Raw genomic sequence first — 21,312 nt, forward strand, 5'->3', positions numbered from 1 at the left:
TAATTCGATTATTTACCAAAAAGTCCAGGTCTTTGTCGTTCAAAAATATACCAACTTTGATTGAGACCACTACAGTTAAAGAGTATATTTGTATCTGTTTGGAATGCTGAAATTCCATCCAAAAAACTTCTATAGCTTCACAGTGAAAACAGATAGGCTATGTTCTACAGTTTCAATATCTTTCTCACAAAACTTGCTTGAATTGTTTCCCCAGTTAAATTTTTAATGTAAACTATGTTAGATGGGTAAATGTCAATTCAAATTTTAAATGCTACTTCTTTAGCCTTAGGAAGAACCGGATATGTTATGTATCATCTCAGATTTACAAATAGTTGTATCTCAGCCAAATATTGCCATATCCTAACGAAATATACATCACTGGACAGTTTATTGATTCAGCTTTGGAGTGACGTATAAATCTCAGTTTCAAATATTTGTAAATTCTGTGAGGTTGACGTTGAAACAACTGCACCTTTATTTTTATTTTTTGACTGTTTATATAGCAGAGCGTTCTGGTCTGATTCATTTGAGTGGTTAAAAGTTTCTCTCAAGATGTCCTCCCAATTTTCTTTATTAGGGAATTTACTATATATATATATATATATATATATATATATATATATATATATATATATATATATATATATATATATATATATATATATATATATATATATATATATATATATAGGTGAACATATTTGTGTATATGCGCACACACACACACACACACACACACGTGTATGTGTGTGTGTGTGTGTATATATATATATATATATATATATATATATATATATATATATATATATATATATATATATATATATATATATATATATATATATATATATATATATATATCAAAACATGTTAGGTTCTTTTCGTGTGGTATATTAAAGTGTCAAACATTAGTGAATACACACAAAACTACTCGTTTAAGTTTTATTTACAGTACAATCCTCATCAAAATTTTTATAAGCATAAATAAACAACGTCCACAGTAAAACAACAGTGCTTTCTATCACAGATAACTGTGGGTTTTAGACAAGCCACAAACCAGCTACAGCATGTCTCAAGATATGTACAAGGCCCAAAAAGACAAATATTCCTCAAGAAAACTAAAGCAAAACAAATCTTGCACGACGTCCTTTGGCATGAGTGTCCATGAAGTAATGCACATGACATGAAGAGTTTCCATACAATTTATTTCAATAAGTCACAGTTTTCTTATTTTTCTCTCCCACTTATGATTTGTGATATCTGATTCTATCATTTCTGGCTCCCAAATCCACGTGCAACATTATCATTGGTCTCTGCAGCCTCCTTTAAAACCTGAAGCATGATGGCATTTCTTTTCCTGGTCTCTTCCATTCGGACTGGATTGGCCTCGGGTAGACTCTGGGGAAACAGATGGAGAAATGCATCAGGGACACTCTAATCAGCTGCAATGTAAAGCCTGTATATTTTAACATTCCTGATACATTGATGATTTAAAATGTGCTAGTAGAGACGTGTTTATTAAAGTGGCTTTATTCAATGGATTTACAACAACTAATGCAAACCTATTAATTAATGTGGATAAGGTGTATAAAGTCATCAGAGGTAGTAACGTTAAATATCTAAGTCCGAATATACGATCTTAATTTGGGTAAAATTGGTTTTATATTTCCACATTTGGACTTTGTCTTTGCGAATTATAAATAGTGAAATCATATTATCAGCCAATGACTATCAAAGTATAACATTGCTCACAGTCTATAGCAAGCCATTTTGACACTTCCGGTAGCAACCTAGCTTTCCCATGTGCTCTTCCATCCAGGTACTGACCGGGCGCAGCCCTGCTTGGCTTCAGTGGGCGATCATGGGAGAGTTGCAGAGCTAGCTGCCAGCAGATGATGTTTGTTTATTTTTACAAAAAAAATGTAAAGCGCCATAACTATTTCATTGATTAAATATATAAAGAGTGGTTCCAAAATGCTAACTTCATTTAATTGGAGTAAAAAAATTAGTAAATAAAGAAAGCGGCAAGATGAAAAACCCAATTTTCTGTTTCAGAGTTTCACAGGAAAAATGCTGGGCTCCAAACAATTCCTTTATGTTGTCACAACACAAATCGATTAAGTTAACTTTGTACAAATTTAAGTGAATTGATACTAGCTCTTATTTATTAGATACGAGTACTTATATTAATAGTGACTAGTAACTATTTTGTTGTCACTAGTAATATAATTAAAAAATTTTTATTGATGTCTATGGGGACCTGTCATTGAGATATCAACTATTCAGTTTTGACTAGTATGTATTCCAGCAGGGACTAGTACATTTTAAGTTCTAGTGGTTAATCATAAGTACTTATTAGTACTTATTAAGTAGATACTAGTACTTTTATATTAGATACTAGAACTTATTCATTAGATACTATATCTAATTTAATAGATATAGCTACTAGTCACTATTAAAATGAGTACTAGAATCTAATAAAGAACTAGTATCCATTTAATAAGTACTAGCACTTAATCAATAAGTATTACTAATATATATAAGTACTCCTATCTGTTTTATATGTACTAGTATGTAATGAATGAGTAGTATCTAATAAAAAGAGCTAGTGTATAATGAGTAAGCACTAGTATATTTTTAATAAGCACTAATATCTAAAGAATAGGCACTAGTATCTAATGAATAAGCACTAGTATCTAATACTAGTTAATGGAAAAGATACTATCTAAAAAATAAGTACTAGTAACATGAAAATAGATACAAGTAGGGGTTATAGATTAAATGTCAAAACGGCTTGCCATACACAGTCAGTTAAATAGTGCTAATGCTGTTTTGAAGTCACATAGGCTACGTGGCGAACATCAAAATAACGTGGTAAACATTAAAGGGACCATGTCACTGTTAAAATGAATGAAGGTGTAAATATAAAACCGACTTTACCTCTATATTCGCTCTTTGAACACGAGCACATGCGCAGCATTTATTATGAAACTGTTTATAATCATTGACGCGAGTATTTACCTTTGCAGTCTAACGTTTTACTTGCTAGTAGTCGCAAAAACAACACACGACGTTTATGTAAGACGATCATAACAAGCTTCTGTCTGACATTCATAAAACCACAGTTTTTCAGTACCTTTAATATTTCCTTTTTCCTCTCCTCTCCAGGGGAAAATATGATCCATATGGCGTACGTGAGTCCGCCCAGCGCGACGGAGCCCATGAGGATCCTCATGCCGCTCATGATCTGCACAAAATCTGTGCAAAAATAACTTTCTCTGATATATGAAGGATCGCGGGAAAAGCTAGGTCAGTTTTTCAGCACACTGTCACACTGACACCAGTCTGTGGTTGACACAGTGCGGTGCATTATGGGAGTGCTTCTTATACAACTTTTTTTTTAACCGGTTGCTGGTCTGGCAGACTGGTCAGAAATCATTGTGGAACAAAAACATTGAGAAGGAAGCTCTTGTGCACTGTTCAGATTTACTACCCTTTTGTTATGTATGAAAACATCCACTGAAATAAACTGCTGTAAAAATGCATCAGATAAATATATATATATATATATTTTTGCATAAATCTGTGAATGAACCTCAGTCCTGATCAAAACTACTAATTTGCTTAAAAAAAAAAAAAACTCTTTAACTGAAAAATTCACTAATAATATGAAATGATTTGGTGAAAAACAAAAACAAAATGACGTATTTACAACATAAAAAGTAATTGTGGACTGGATTTGTTTTTACTTTTTATCACAGTTTTGGACATGTGAACCATTAGTAACCACATTGGCTTTGATGCATTGTTAGATTTTCATTTTTTCTCCTTAGTTTACCGTTGGTGTCTGTTTTTGCCTCTTTGACTTCCATTATAACCACATTCGATGGTGCATAAATACACAGTCTTTGTTTTTGTTTACTCCATGTAGTTCTGAGAGCCGAGATGCATATTTTGATTTTCTCAGACACATCAAGGTAACTGCGTAAAGGTCACTCTCACACTCTCAGACACACATACACACTTTAATTTGTTGTTATACTCCATATAAAATCCAGAAACTAAAGTTTTTTTTTTGCATAGGCTTATATGAAGGGTTAATGGTGCCAACTGATAATCAACAGTAAAAATTACAAATTTTACCTCTTCCCAAAAGGGAAAACCACCAACAATAAAAAATGCTTGATTATATGGTGTCATGGTTTTGTAATAAAAAAATGTGGTTATAATGGAGGTCAATAGGGCAAAAAACAGCCACCAACAGTAAAATAGGGAGAGAAAAAAAAGAAAATGAATCAAAAACAATGCATCAAAGGCAATGTTGTTTCACATGTCCAATACATTAACAAAAGGTTAAAAAAATCCAATCCACAACTGTTTTATATTGAAAACACATACATTTGTGTGTTTTTTTTTTTCACCATATCAATGACATCATTTATAAACTTGCCAATCAGAATCAGTAAGAGCTTTATTGCCAGGTATGTTCACACATACAAGGAATTTGTTTTGTGACAGAGCTTCTACAGTGCAACAGAATTACAGAGACAGGACAAAAAACAGATAATAAATACATTTTAAAAATAGAAGTAAGTAGTGAATGCAAATATACAAATTGACAAGTGTTTGTACAGCTAAATTATTACTGTATATACAACGCAATATGTGTTGCGTGCAAATTGTCATGTAAAGTATGTTAATACTTTAAAGAGTTATAATCCTGTCATTTTCTTAGCAATTTAGCAGCTTTGATCAGGACTGAGGTTAATTTACAGATTTATGCAAAATAAAATTTGAAAAAAATTGATCTGATGCATTTTAAAAGCAGTTTAATTTAGTGGATGTTTTCATCCCAAACATAACAAAAGGGTTGTAAATTTGTGTATCGTTGAGTTTTTTTTTTTTTTAATTCAAAGCATTTTCTCAAAATATCTGTTAAATTAAGATTTTTCACCAAAATCATTCTGCTAGCTGAAACAGAGAAAAAAGTTGTGGCCAAATTAAGACTCAAAATCACCCCAGAGTGGATGAAAACATCCCCAACAGTACATAAGGGTTAATCTTTTGATAATATTTACCAAGTTCCATATTCACAGATGCAAATTTACTAACCAAAAACCCTTTTATCCTGCAATACTTAAAGAATTATAACATTGAGCGAACAACATTAAGCAAATACTATTAAAAAACAATTAAAACTGTTCTTGTACTTGAAACCTTCAAGATTCTGTAATACCACAAGGCCTATACCCATTTTAGTATTCATACTAAAGTAATAAGTCTGAATTACTAAAGCAAATTAGAAACGTTATATTATAAGATTTTTCTTACATCAAAAAGTTGCTAAATATGTATCGACTTGAATTTAATGCATACATATCTCTAATTAAGTGATATTTAAATTGAATTATTTGTTTGCAAGATTTATAAAAATATAGTTATTACAAACAGGTGATTTATTAAGGATGTTTATTTAAATCATTTTTTAACAGTCAAATCTTTCATTTGTGACACTCTCTCTATTTATAATACATATATTAAGGTTTAATATGTCATTTATAGGCATTATGGTGGCACAGTGGGTAGATCGCTTTACAACAAGAAAGTCGCCGATTCGATCCCTGGCTGGGTCAGTTCGCATTTCTGTGTGGAGTTTGCATGTTCTCCCCATGTTGGCGTGGGTTCCTCTGAGTGCTTCAGTTTCCCCCACGGTCCAAAGACATGCGCTATAGGTGAATTGAGTAAGCTAAATTGGCCGTAGTGTATGTGTGTGAATGCAAGAGTGTATGGGTGTTTCCCAGTGTTGAGTTGTGGCTGGAAGGGCATCCGCTGCGTAAAACATGTGCTGGATAAGTTGGCAGTTCATTCCGCTGTGAAGAAAAAAGAAAAAGAAAATGAATGAATATTATTTATATTACAATTTTTTTTATGTTTTCATGTTTAAGCCTGTGTGTGTGCGTGTGTGTGTATGTGTGTGTGTGTATGTATATATGTTTATTTAGTCTTCCAGATTTTATTTAATTTACGAACAATTAGTGGAATTCAGTTTTGTGCATTTACTGGGTTAGAGATGAATCTCTTACTCTATAACAGATCAGTTCTTCAACACCAAGTTATATAGCTGAAGTCAGAATTATTAGCCCCCCTTTAATTTTCTTTTTCTTTTTTAAAAATTTCCCAAATAATGTTTAACAGAGCAAGGAAATTTTCACAGTATATGTGATAATATTTTTTCTTTTGGAGAAAGTCTTATTTGTTTTATTTTGGCTAGAATAAAAGCAGTTAAATTAAAAAAAAAAACATTTTAAAGTCAAAATTATTAGCCTCTTTAAGCTATATATTTTTCAATAGTCTACGGAACAAACCATCATTATGCCTAATAACCCTAACCTGCCTAGTTAACCTAATTAACCTAGCTAAGCCTTTAAATGTCACTTTAAGCTGTATAGAAGTGTCTTGAAAGATATATAGTAAAATATTATTTACTGTCATTATGGGAAAGATAAAATAAATCAGTTATTAGAAATGACTTATTAAAACTATTATGTTTAGAAATGTGTTGAAAAAAATTCTCTCCATTAAACAGAAATTTGGGGAAAAAATAAACAAGGGGGCTAATAATTCTGACTTTAACTGTATGTACAATTATGTAGCTACATCTTACTGTCTCAAATGAATGCATTCCAAAGCTGCACACTGAACCAATAACTCAATACAGCAAATAAAACACAGAGCAGCTGTGAAAATGTTATTGTCCACCAGATGGCTCTAACACACAGTATCTGCTCTGGATGTAGCTGATGGCCTGTGTGTGAGTGACTCAGTACAGGCTTGTGTGGGCGTGCAGAAAGAACTTAAGTGCTGATAATGTATGTCCATCAGAGTCAAGGTGCAAAATAGATAGCTGGAACAGAAGGTATACATTAGTGTCCCTTTAAGTGACAATTTCCCAGCCTGAGCACATGCAGAGCTTTGTTCATCCCTTACAAAACATCACCATGGCAACCATAGTTTCTGCACAAACACCCCGGTTGCTACAGCTAGAGTTACAACAATACGGCTATGATGACTTGCTATTATCCATCACTGCCACGACAATGAAAGCAGACAAAATGATTCTAACAGCCTCTCACATCATTTAAAGATGCTGCATTCGTTAAGAGACTGCATTTAAGTGGAAATCGTGGTAAAAAAGGGACGCACAAACCAAAACTGCGCAGGGAATTAACTATGAGTTTGGTCATAACTGAGTTAAGGCCTAAATGGGCTTTGTGACACATGTTCTGTGTGATGATAACAAATCTCCTGGTTCAATTTTGTTTTATTACAAGAAACGAAACAAAACGAAAACTAAACGAAAACTGCTAATATATGCAGCGGAAAAGCGCACGCTTGTAGGGTGTGACGCTTCCTGGTGACGTAGAGCCATTCCATGAATCACAGCACATTATGTTAGCTGACCAATCAGAGCCTCTTGAGTACGGGCCTGTCAGAGGAACTAGGAAATATGACCGTCGTTCTCATTAGCTGAGTAGCAGTATATAATCAAAGTAAGATATATGAACAAATATTGTGATTTTTTTTTTTTTTTTTTTTTTTTTTACAAGTGAAGTATGAGCACACCTTGCTTTGCGTCTTCTAAACACAACCAAGCCATAAAAATACATTGTTGACCACCCCTTTAAAATGTCTTAAATTTTTTGAAATATTGTGTTGTACCGCAATCTTGCCAATACCCACCCAATCACCAACAATCCATCTAAATCAAATATTTCACACACATTTTATTCATTAACTCTTTTTACCTATGTGGTTTAAATGTCTTTCCTTATAATAACATTTGTTGAAAAGTTCTCTGTGTATTTAGGTTGCGCACATGGTGCGGACACTGACCTGGACATTCTGCTGTGGATACATTTGTCTAAATATGTTTCTAAGAAGGCGGCTCGGTGGCTCAGTGATTAGCACTATCACAGCAAGAAGGTCACTGGTTCAAGTCCGGCTGTGCCAGTCGTTATTTCTGTGTGGAGTTTGCACGTTCTCCCCGTGTTCGCGTGGGTTTCCTCACCACAGTCTAAAGACATGCGCTTTAGGTGAATTGAATAAGTCAAATTGGTCTTAGTGTGTGAATGTAAGAGTGTATAGGTGTTTCCCAGTACTGCAGCTGAAAGGGCATCAGCTGTGTAAAACACATGCCGGAATAGTTGGTGGTTCATTCTACTGTGGTGACCCCTGATAAATAAGGGACTGAGCCAAAGGAAAATGAATGAATAAATGATTGAATGTTGTTAAGAAATAACTCAATTTGAATTGTTCTGATGGGGCATCCAGGCTATTGGAAAAAAACCTTTGAAAAAGTCTGTAGCCCTGCATAAGTCTTACACTTAATAGTCTTAACAAGGTATTCTTAAAAAAGTCTTTATGCCAAATATCTGTATGCTGAATTTAGAGGTTTTATTATTTTATTTTTTTGTCATTTTATTGTGATGGGACCAACGCAAACTCATAGCAATTCATAATTTATTTTAAATTTACTTTATTCCTTCTATGAATGTTCCCACATTTTTCAAAAGATCTGTGCTCTACAGAACAAACTTATATGGGTTGGTTTGAAACCTCTAGAGTGATTCAATTTTGGTTGAAGTGTAGGCCTATTTTTTGTTCCTGCTTCTACAAATGTGCAATTTTGTTTGGCACATTTAAATGAACCTGGAAAGACTTCTTTCTCAATCTTTCTCTTTAATTTTCACTTTAAAACTTCGTCAGAAAATAACATTTTTCGGATAGCCTGTAATTTCCTCCTGATTTTTGCCACCCTGACGCTTTCAGAAACTTTCCCGCTGTGACCGCACTTACAGATTCCTTCACCCTTCCAGCTCTGAGCTCCAAACGCGCTGGAGGTTTCGACTTCAGATGTTCAGAAAGCAGAAAACGAGGTAATTTCTCCTGGCTGCGTTATTGCTTGAATATTTAATCGTTTCCTGCCTCTCGCAACCCCGACACCCCCTCCACATCTATAATGACAGCTCTCTCTCTCTTTCTCTCTCTGACTGCCACAGTAACGCTGGCAGATGCCCGCTCCTGTTGCCATGACAGCCGTTTCTCCCGAAGGTGCACCGCTGATCATTGAAGGAAATATTCATGTGCGCGTTTAGTTTGTGTACAATGTGTGTGCGCTTCACCGTCGATTTACAGCGGTGCAGGGGTGTGCCTATGCATTTTAAGTGCTAATAGTTTGCCCTCCTGCGTTCAGTAGTCTGTCATGTACACAAAACGCGTTCACGACGCTCTGGTGATGTTCTAATGGTCGCTGAACGCCCCTCAGCAGCACCTGTGTGATATTTCACAGCAGCGCGTCCAGTGCGAATGCTAATCAGAGCCCACTGTCCTCGGCGGAATTTCAGACACTAATTCACACTTACAATTTGCGTATGTGTTGTGGCACATAAATCATCTGTGGAACGGGGAAATGAGAGATATGTGTGTGTGTGTGTGTGGCTTGTATTTCTAACGTTGTGGGGACCAAATGTCCCCAAAAGTATAGCAATACCAGTAAGTTTTGACATGGTAGGCACATTTATTTGGTCCCTATGAGAAAAACGGCTCATGAATAACACAGAATCAAGTATTTTGAGAATGTAAAAATGCAGATTTTTTTCCTGTGAGGGTTGGGGAAAAGGGGATATACACAGTCTGCACAGTAAAAATCATTCTGTCTATGGGATGTCCCCAAGATATATATGCAAGCGTGGGTGTGTGTGTGTGTGTGTGTGTGTGTGTCTGTGCATGTGGGCAACTGACTGTACAGACTATACTTCTCCAATGTAAAGAATGTCTATTATGGCCGCATTATTAATAAAAATGACGTATAATAGGTGCATAAACTTATGCACTGAGCAAAAGTAACCTTTCTATTTTGAGGAAATACAGAAACTGGAACATGGAGTGCTGGACTTTGTCTATCATGAGAATGATTCAGAGTATAAATTAAAGCTTATAAATTAAAATTTGTCTGCAGCAGTTCTGCATAATATCTGAACATTGCTCAGGGGAAGAATAGTTTAATCTTTCATATCGCCCCCCACTTTTTGGTGCATAATAATTCATTTAATAAACTCAGAGCTTTGAATACAGATTATTATGTACTCCATAAGAATGGTATTCTTACAAATTTTAAGCTCTATAAAAAATCCTAATTAATTAAAAAGTGATGCAGGTAAGCAAAGAAGTATATTTCTGAAAGTAATCTTGCATGGGTCTTTCAAAAAACAAATTATGTACTTAATGACATTCATGAAGCTAATTAAATATATACTTTTAGACTTATTCAAAGCTATGTAGACTTTATCTGTTAATTAACAGTTGTGTGAATATGTACTTTACCAAAACATGTCCATAACTTTTCATTCCTGCTTTCAAATTGCATTATGGGACCTTGATCTCTGCTCTGATGATGATTGATGTTAAAGAATTAACTCCACAATTTAATAAAGTGACTTAGTGAAATCTTTAGAGTCTGAAACGATAAAAGATTGGTCGTGTAAGTTAGGGTTGTTCTGTGTTGCACTGATTTAATTTAAAGTGTAAGAAATCTTGTTAATTAGTAGACTATTTCTCAAAGTAATCTTTTACAACTCTCTCAGTACATTGTTTTATCGAAACCGATCTAAGTTTTGAATGCAAATATTTTATGTAATAGTATTCTTTAATATAGCAAACAGAGTTATTAACCCCACTTATTTATTAGCCCCTCTATTTATTCTTTTACCCATTTTCTGTTTAACGGAGAGAAGATTTTTTCAACACATTTCTAAACATAATAGTTTAATAACTCATTTCTAATAACTGATTTATTTTATCTTTGCCATGAGGACAGTAAATAATATTTGACTAGATATCTTTCTAGACACTTTTATACAGCTTAAAGTGACATTTAAAGGCTTAACTACGTTAATTAGGTTAACTAGGCAAAATAGGGCAATTAAGCAAATTATTATATAATGATGGTTTGTTCTGTAGACTATTGACAAAAAAAACAGAGCTTAAAGGGGCAAATAATTTTGACCTTAAAATGTTTTTAAAAAAATTTAAAACTGCTTTTATTCTAGCTGTAATAAAACAAACAAGACTTTCTCCAAATGAAAAAATATTATCAGACATACTGTCAAAATTTCCTTGCTCTGTTAAACATCATTTCGGAAATACTTTAAAAAGAAAAAAAATCAAAAGGGGGGCTAATAATTCTGATTTCAAGTATATATTTTAGGTCATTCACAGCTATATAAAGTTGCTCATAAATAAAAAGTCTTGCAGTTAAATAAAGTAAAAAATCAATGTTTCTGAATATTTTGTATCAGTTCTACAATATCATTAATAATAATGAAAAAAAAAACTGTTTTGAATGCAAATATTTTTTATGTGCTAATGTAATGTAATGTGTATTTATATAGTGCATTTATTGTGTATGGCCATACACCCAAAGCGCTTCACAATTATGAGAGGGGGTCTCTCCACACCACCACCAGTGTGCAGCATCCACTTGGATGATGCAATGGCAGCCACAGGACAACAGTGCCAGTGCGCTCATTACACACCAGCTATTGGTGGAGTGGAAAGACAATGATAGAGTCAATTTGGTGAATAGGGATGATTGGGAAGCCATGATGGTAAGGGCCAATGGTGGAAATTTAGCCAGGACAAATTAGGTTAATTTGGTTTAAACCCTTACTCTGTATGTGAAGTGCTATGGAATTTTTAATGACCACAGAGAGTCAGGACCTCGGTTTAATGTCTCATCCGAAAGACAAACCAGCAAACCAGTTCATTGTAATATGTAAACTATTCAAGGATATTTAAAATTTGCTTAATAAATTGGATTAAAATAGTTGTTAAAGGTAAAAGAAATCAGATTATTTCTGATGTAATCTTGTATTGTTATATATAACCTGTGTATTAGCACCGACAAAATACACATTTCCTGTTCACTAAGTCCACTTTTTGCTGATAAAGGCAACCTTGGATTTTAGTCCAGTGTCCAAAGGCCAGCATGTTATCTTCAAAATATCATTCTTCTATAATTAAAGTGATGATACATGGTGCAACTTTTATAGAGCAATGCTGCCAGGAGGCAATGTAAGGAAATTATTTCATCTGTGGGTAACTAATGGCCAACCTGGTGCAGGTACAATTTTGTTGGCCATTCTCAATAAGAAAGTAGTTGAGCAACACCTCACTGCAATATTGTCAACTCAAAAGTTGTTCTCGCTGTTTCAATCTATATTTAAAACCCATCTCAAATCTGATAAGGTTCGCTGTCCTGAGATTTGCACCCCTGCATAATTAATGCCTCTCTCTGTCCTTCTTAATGTTCTGTCACTCTTCTCATCATATTGTAGAAATGACTCTTCCAGATTTAGGCAGATTGAACAGCAGAGAGGTTTTCTAGACACGTAATTTAATTATGCAGTTTGCTGTTGATTCATCACTGACAAAATGCATCCGAAGTGGTTTAAAATTAGAGTTGTAAACTGCTGATCATACCACATTTCATTTCCTTTGGAAGGCAAGCCGTGGTGATTCTGAAAGGAAAAGCCATTTCAAGATGTTTGTTGCTACAAATGAATAGCTGTATAGCACCCAGAACACATGAGATAGTGTTCATTCACATAAAACATTTTATTTTCATTATAATTCAATATAGTTATTCGCTTTATGTGTTCCAAATGAGCTGTTCATTCAGTCATTCATTTTCGGCTTAGTGCCTTTATTAATCCAGAGTGACCACAGCGGAGTGAACCGGCAACTTATCCAGCACATGTTTTATCACTGGGAAATATCCATACACACTCATACACTATGGACAATTTAGCTTAACCAATTCACCTGTACCACATGTCTTGTGGGGGAAACAGGAGCACCCGGAGGAAACCCACTCAGGGACAGGGAGAACATGCAATCTCCACACAGAAATGCCAACTGACCTAGCCGTGGCTCGAACCAGCGATCTTCTTGCTGTGAGGTGAACGTGCTACCCACTGCGCCACCATGACACCCCTTGTCAATTATTCACAAGCTCAAAATGTGAATGTAGACAGTATAAGGTATATGCCGAGCTATTGTTGTTCCCATACTAATAAACTTCGGGTGACCTGTTATTGTGAGTTCTTTTTTTCATTTTATATAATTCCTATTACAGCATCGATGTTGTAATGTCAGTTAAATAGACTTTGGCATTCATTTAGTTACCCAAGCGTAAAACAAGACAAAAAGCCGTTTACTCGCACGCGCCTGTCAGAATCGATAGCGCAGAAGCTCCATTAAATATACTGGGGTAAAATAAATGTTCATACTATAAATACATGGTGGGGAAATATGTAATTTAATGCAGTGCTTCTTGTACAATCTGAGACCCACTTTATATCAGATATAACTCAGCCAGTGGAGATTGCTGATTTTTAAAGAAAACAGACCTTAAACCCGCTGATTTTGCAATGGCATACAGTTTACCGGAAGCGCTTAACCTACTGGCAATTAAAAGTCCTATTAGCAAACTTCGGCATATACCCTATTATTGGATATGAATAAGAATTGCTACATGCCAATTCACTGTATCCTGCATTATCCTGCATCTAATACTGCATTCTAGTATTAGAATAAAATGCTAATTAGTGCTCCAAACCATATTGTGTTGAAATGAAGCTTGCAGGAACTGCAATTTAATTGGATTTAAATGGATGGGTCATCATCATCATTTGTTAGTTTCATCAGTGAAAATCTTCCAAAAGCTAGATTAAACATGGTCCTGACAGTTTCTTCTGTTGATTTATGTATGGATTATGGTTGTATTTGAAACATGAGCAGCTCAATGTTCCTGATGAATAAAATACAAGAGGAAAACATTTTAGACTGAAAATGATCATTTAAGTTTTTCAGTCATTATTTAACACTGTAAGCTTTATGATTTTGACAAGTCGTTTTTATCTAAAGGAACATATTTTTATATTTATAAGTTTTTGCTCTACCTTTACCACAACATATGCATTGCTAACAGTATGTTGTACTATTTAAGCGACAGGAAAATTTAGATTTCTTGTATTTGTGGTGGAGTTTATTCAAGCCTTTCTGAAATGATAAGTCACACACAAATGCCTTTTGTTTTACTGACACCATACGGCTGTAGTAATTAAATCGGTTAAGGATTACAAAGCGATTTTACTGTCTATAAAAGTAAAAGAGAGTTGGAACAGATATTTTAATCCTAGTTTATTTGCAAAAAAAATGTTCTGTGGACACGTGTATACATGTTGTTATTATAGAAACATGGCGCCTGTCAATCAATTCTGTGGCAGGGAAAACCACACTCCGACGTCCCGTTGCGGTGGGTCTCAAAATCACTGGGATTTGGATCCTATTTTAATGACAGGAAATTTTAAAAAAGAGACTTGTTGTGTTTATATCACTCCAATATGACAATGGACACACTGTTCATACAGACAGTTCTGTCCAAACAGCTTACAAATGTTGATGTTCATCATATGTGCCCTTTAAATAAAACCACACCTTTTAAATGAAAAGTCCACTACAGTTAACTCTGTAGAGTTGTACCTTATTTGATTACATTCAACCGTTTTCTGGATCTGGCGGAAGTATTTTTAGCTTAGCTTAGCATAGGTCATTGAATCAGATTAGACCATTAGCATCTCACTCAAAAAATTCTCAAAAATCGTGTACTAAAACTGACAGTAATAAAAGGTCACTATTTTCTAGGTTAATATGGCTAAACTCTCATTCCGGCATAATAATTTAGGGACTTCGTTGCTGTATCATGCTGCAGCAGGCGCAACTATGCAGATAACAATAATAATAATAATAATAATGCACTGTTCTAAAACCCAAAGCACTACAACAAGAAAGATAATAAGAGATAATAATTACAAAGCTCAAGTCATAACATTGTGTTATTTCAAACCTTTTTATGAAATGTACAATCTAATTTAAATCTAATATACAACCTTTGATTGGGTTGCATTTAAAGAGATAAAAAGGAGCGTTTGCCTCCTATTTGATATCACTGCAGACTGTTCACCCTGTCATTAAACAAATAAACACACTGTCCATGTATTCATATATATATTAAAGCAAATATTAAAAATCAGTATGAGAATCAGCCCCTTGTCAAAAAATTGGATCTGGTAATTGGCCATGAAAAATCAAGATTGTTGCATCTCTAAAACAAGCCTATGTGTGTGCGTGTGTGTGTGTGTGTGTGTGTGTGTTTGTACCAGCAGCTTGTCTGTGCCTCACTCATGTTTCAAAGTTATCAATTGTAACCAGTTTCCATAGCAACATCTCTCAAGAGGTGAGGAGAGAAAGAGCAGAAAGAGAAGCAGACTTTGGCAATGGCGAGTCTGTGTGATTACATGCATGTTTCTGCATGCGTTGCAGATAAACTAGACTCTGCAGCTCTGTGATAAAATTGCACGTTTTTTTTGTAAACAGCAATTTGTGTGCATGTTGCTGCCATTTTTACGCTAGTTATTTATCGATACCCTGTTCCATTTTCCTGCTCCATTTTCATACCAAATAGCTTTTCAAAGCGTTGGCACGTGTTGGAGCTGTGCGGCCGTGCACTGAGAACCTATTTTGGACAGGCTTTTTGCTTTTTGATTTTCAGTGAGCGAGAAGGAGACACAACCTAACATAAAATGCATTTCATTCTTTTTGTGTCTCCATGGCAACCAAACTGTGTTAGCCTCTTATTGACTCCAATGCACTCACACTTTCTCCGTGTCTCTCCCTTTCATTATCACTCTTTCACATTTCCTTTTGCTGGAGACTCGCAAGAATGTGTTCAGATTCTTTATAAACTTTTTCTGTCTCTTGGCCTTCGTCCTTTCGTCTTATCGCAGATGCATTCTCTGAATTTATTTATTAATTTATCATTTTTTTGTGGAATTCAATTTCCTCTTTTTCACCCATCACATCGTCTCTTATCACAGTTTTATTCTCTTTCCAGTTATATGTTTAGATTTTTTTGTGGAATTAAATTTCCTGTTTTTTTGCAGACCACCTTATTTTTTTTATAAAATGGGCTCTTTAATTTCCCTCTCCATTTTAAACTAGGAACATGTACATTTTCATACAGTTTTTCCTTAAAAAGGTTTGGCAATTGGGAAAAATATTACTTACTTACTCTTACTCTCAGAGCCGATTATATATTAAAGTTGATATTTAGCTGCACCATGTTGGTGTTTCATCAGCCCAAAACTCAACCCCCAACCTGGAGGACCAGGACATACACACATACACTATTGACAATAGGGTATATGCACACTCTTTTTATCTTTATTTCAGTCAGCCAGCCCCAGGGCTTCTAGTGAATTGTCATCCCATACAAATTCACAGCGTTTAGAAAAACTGCTTAAATTTAAGATCACTTAAAAAAAAGCGATCTTCACTGCCAGGCTGAGATAAGATATAAAGTGGGTATCAGACCAAACAAGAAGCTCTGCATTAAATGATATTTTTTCCACACCATGTCATTAAAATATGGAAATTAATTTTACCCCAGTATTTTCAATGGAATTTCTGTGCTAACCTGCTGCTAATGACGGCATCTTTCATGTCTTTTTACACTTGAACAACTAAATGAATGCTTAAGTCTATTTAACTTAAAGTATTGGAATTACATTACATTGATGCTGTAAAAGAAACCTTATGAAATTGAAAATAGTTACATAAAGCTTTCACCGGAAGTTCATCGTTTGCTGAAAAACCACTATCTGTGCATATAACCCATTTAGCTTATTATGGTGCATGTCTTTGGACTGTGGGGGGAAACCCATGCAAACACGGGGAGAACATGCAATCTCCGCACAGAAGTGCCAACTGGCTCGAACCAGCGACCTTCTTGTGTGAGGCGACAGTGCTACCTGCTACCCACTGTGCTGCCCCAGGGCCAGGAAAGATATTAAAACAGTTTTTAAAAGAAGGCAGAAAGAAGGGGCAGTCTTGGCAGGCTGCAATTGAATTCCATGGTCATTCTTTAGGTTCATCATTCATCATTTGTACACTTATCTTTGGAATCGAAATATCTCTCTTGTCAAATATGTTAAAAAATTTTTAACCATTTACTTTAATTAACCAGAATACTATTAGCAATTAAATGCTATTAAATATCACAAGGCAAGGTTACAATATTATTACAAAAACCATCATTGTTGTTTGTTGCTTTACATCCAAATCTTTAATTATTACAATAAACTTTAACATGTAATTTATGATTCCTAGTGTTGTGTTGTGTTGTGGCTGGAAGGGCATCCGCTGCGTAAAACATATACTGGATAAGTTGGCGGTTCATTGCGCTGTGGTGACCCCTGATTAATAAAGGGACTAAGCTGAAAAGAAAACGATTGAATGAATAAATGTTGTTAATCTGGGGTGGCTCAGTGATTAGCACTGTCGCCTTATAGCAAGAAGGTCACTGGTTTGAGTTCCGGCTGGGCCAGTTGGAATTTTCTGTGTGGAGTTTGCATGTTCTCCCTGTGCTGGTGTGGATTTCCTCCGGGTGTTCCGGTTTCCCCCACAGTGCAAAGACATGCGCTATAGGTGAATTGAACAAACTAAATTGGCCAAAGTGTATGTGTGTGAATGAGTGTGTATGGGAATTTCCCGGTATTGGGTTGCAGCTGGAAGGGCATCCGCTGCATGAAACATATGCTGGAATAGTTGATGGTTCAGTCCGCTGTGGCGACCCCTGATAAATAAAGGACTAAACCGAGGGAAAATGAATAAACGAATGAATGAATGAATAAACAAATGAATGTAATTTGTTTATTATATCTGCATTTATTGTGTTGAGATAATTTCATGAAGCATTGTGAAATACACAAACAAATTTTAAAAATATATAGAATTAATGTTTCAAGTTTATTGCAAAACATAGACCGTTTCAATGTGATGATGTCATTGGCCCGTGACGATTTCCAGCCTGTTGTTAAATTGTTTCCCCACTGTCACAAGAGGCAATTCAATGATTACATTAAAACAGCTGTTATAACATTATTTATCAATATGTGAACCTTTTAGGATTCTTTGAAGCTATAAAAAGTAAAAATGTAAAACAGGAAATACGTTAGAACCAATGTTTTTGTTTACATCCCTCAAAATTGTCTATAGAAGAAAACAAGTATTTTTAGTTAGCTCGATTACACCGATGTTGATTTCTTCAGTGTTTTTATAAGAGAGGGAGGGGCTAAATGTTTTTCGGCTGGCTTTGCTCAGCGAAGCTCTGATTGGTGGACTTTTCTGTACAGCATAATAGGCAATGTAGTTTTCCTGCACAAATTCCAACAAATACAAACTGATAAGTTCTTCAAAAAACATACAATACAATCTTGAAGCTTAGAATAGGATTGTCCAAAACCTCCTTGAGTGTCCACATTTGTGGACAGCACATTTTAGCTCTTAAGTGGCTATTTATAATACTTTAAATTTTTTATATTTTATTACAGACATACGGTGTCATCCTGCAACTCTTTTGCAGCATATGAAATGTCCCAAACCCCATTTTTAATGGTCCAAAATGGGAAAAATGGTGTTTTTACTCTCTGATAGTTAAAGCAAGTTAAAAAAAATTAAATTCTATGTTAAATATGCATTAAAAAATTCAGGAAAAATAGTTTTATGTAAATTCGAACCACGAGTCCACATGTATGGACATCATTTTTTTCTAAAAGTACATCATATCAAAAGATGATACTTAGATTTTTATTCTGATTAGGCTCTAATAAGCCCAAATAGCAAAGAGAAATAAAAATGCATGTAAAAAACACCTTGGGCCTTAAGAGGTTAAAGGTTAAGCTTTGAAAAAAAGCCAGTTTCCATTTAGAGACAGTGAGTGGAATTCCTTTGGTAGCAGACTGTTGTGCTCTATTGTATTCATCCAAGAGAAGAAATGAAAAAGAAAAGAATCTGATGCAATGCTTGCATATCTAAATGTAATACTGTGAACATTTATTCATGTCACTATTTATAACAGTCATGATAGATTTTGTTTAATTGTGCAGAATATTTTGCCTCATCTTGAGTTTGGCTCTTTTTGTGCATTTTGGTGCCCCTTTTGCAACAAGCTCTTTTTAAATTCAACTTGTTAGTTTTTCTGAGGCGGCACAGTGGCTCAGTGGTTAGCACTGTTGCCTCACAGCAAGAAGGTTACTGGTTCAAGTCCCGGCTGAACCAGTTGGCATTTCTGTGTGGAGTTTGCATGTTCTCCCAGTGTTTGCGTGGGTTTCCTCTGGATGCTCGGGTGCTCCGGTTTCCCCCACAGTCTAAAGACATGCAGTGTACAGTAGTCAACATTTGAAGTGGATCAAAAATGTTTTCAAAATTGACCTAAGGCAAGAAGGGGTGTTGTTTATAGGTTTTAGGATGACTTTAATGAAAGATTTTGAACCACTTAAGTTGGCCCTAGTGTATAAGTGTGTGTGTGTAAATGCGAGAGTGTATAGGTGTTTCCCAGTACTGGGTTGCAGCTGGATGGGCATCCGCTGCATAAAACAAATGCTGTAATAGTTGGCGGTTCATTCCACCCTGGCAACCTCTGATAAATAAGGGACTAAGCCGAAGGAAAGCAATGAGTTCTTACTGATGGTAATATAGCGAAGTATTGAAAGACGAAGGTCGGCTATAGGTAGATCTTGTACACAAAGTTACACAAAGCTGTGCTTTATTGCTATTACTGCATTTTATTGAATGTTTATAATTACATTTAATGCATCCTTGCTGTATAAAGAATTGAAAAAATCCACATTTACTTTCCACACCAAAAACATAAACAAACAAACAAAAATAAACCAACACACGTTTTTGTAGTCAGCAACATTGTTTTATTACAACATGTGGAATTGCTTTTGGAGTATATAAGATATCCGGCCGTGTCTAACTGAACACAGACCTCAAAGTTACCAAAGGTGCTGTAGCGTACGTTAATGAATCCTGTATAAAAGACAAAAATCATGCAGATATTCTTAAACGCGGATACTGCATGTGAACTAATATTAATCACAAAAAGACATTCAGTGATGACGTCTATAATGAAGACCCTACTCGTCTGTCTCTCGGCCCACTAATAGCGATTGTCCAGAATAGAAATATTCACATTTTTGAGGGTACATCAAGTCAAAGCCAAGATGGAGAAATTAAGGACAAGACCCAGGAGTTTGAACCAGATATGGCGGCGTTGCTATAAAAGCACTCGTTATTCAATTTGTGCGTGTGTATAAATGTCATAATGAAGGCGTTCTAGTTCATGAGTGATGCATTGGCCACTCTATTCATCTACGAAGCCACAGCTTTAGTTAAATAATTGTTAAATCTACTGGTTTAGCAGACCGATGGACACAGCACAACAACGGGAACTCCAAATGAGGCGTTTCGAGAGGCCCTATATGATATACACACAACAGTTAATGTTGTATATAATCTAACAACACAGAAGATTGCCTGAAGAGTTTGTGTTTGATCGTCTGTAGTCAAAAGCATCATCTGTGAACGTCTTCGCTTTTCGTCCTCTGTCGTTTGCTACAGTTCATCTGTTGGCTTTCCGAAAAGTGCTTTTATGATTGGTCACAGTCTGTCGAGTATTTGAGAGCTTGGGGTCAGATCTCTTGTGCACGGGCCGTCCGGCACGCCTGTCTCAATTAAGAGTCTGCTTGGTCCTCGTGACGGATGAACCCGGGAACATCTAGGTGTCAATCCTCAGATGCGATGCGAAGCTCCTCAAACAGTTTCTCCGGCTTGTATTTTATCTCATTGGTTGATTTGCTTCTGAAGCGTCTGTAAACTTCGCCATCTGATTGGACGTAAAAATAGAGTTCTTGTGCATTTTTTTTTGTTTGTTTGTTTGTTTTAAGGACACTAAGAGAACTACCCTGACTGAACTGCAACAACTGAGCCGTATATTTAATCTATTATTATATTATACCTCTACATACAGGGTAAATGTATAGGTATATCTACCACAAATACTGAAATAGCAAATACTTAGCAGTTATTAAATACTCTGACGCACACACACACACACACACATACAAAAGATGTGGTTGTTATCTGCAAAAAAAAGACACTGCAACGTAAAGTCCAAGATCTGTTGACTTTAAATTCAAGGAAACACATTCGGTATTGGTCTGGTTGTGTGTCTCTTCGTCTGCGTTAAGGAACGTTTTGTTGCTATGAGCAGCGGAAATGTTCAGCAGCCCTTGAGAAATGAAACGGTGTTACAAAACATCCACACTGCCTGAGCCTTTTGTTCAC

The 21,312-nt window shown here is 35.3% G+C and overlaps 1 protein-coding gene across 1 annotated transcript; it reads right to left on the reverse strand.

The window, feature by feature from the left end:
* Positions 1–928: 928 nt before the first annotated feature.
* LOC130236317 (ubiquinol-cytochrome-c reductase complex assembly factor 3) lies at positions 929–3,378 on the reverse strand. Its single transcript, XM_056466993.1, has 2 exons — positions 3,137–3,378; positions 929–1,398 (listed from the first exon to the last, which is right to left on the reverse strand). The coding sequence occupies exons 1-2, from the start codon at positions 3,242–3,244 to the stop codon at positions 1,270–1,272; spliced, it is 237 nt and encodes a 78-aa protein (XP_056322968.1). The 5' UTR covers positions 3,245–3,378; the 3' UTR covers positions 929–1,269.
* Between the last annotated feature and the right edge of the window lie 17,934 nt (positions 3,379–21,312).

This window comes from Danio aesculapii, chromosome 10, assembly GCF_903798145.1.
Source record: "Danio aesculapii chromosome 10, fDanAes4.1, whole genome shotgun sequence".
NCBI lineage: Eukaryota > Metazoa > Chordata > Actinopteri > Cypriniformes > Danionidae > Danio > Danio aesculapii.

What these genes read in the sequence shown, in the direction of transcription:
- LOC130236317 (XM_056466993.1), bottom strand. Translation starts at nt 3,244, where the DNA reads ATGAGCGGCATGAGGATCCTCATGGGCTCCGTCGCGCTGGGCGGACTC. An exon ending in GGAAAAAGGAAATATTAAAG is followed by an intron (nt 1,399 to 3,136) that starts GTACTGAAAAAC and finishes CTGTTTCCCCAG; the next exon opens with AGTCTACCCGAGGCCAATCC.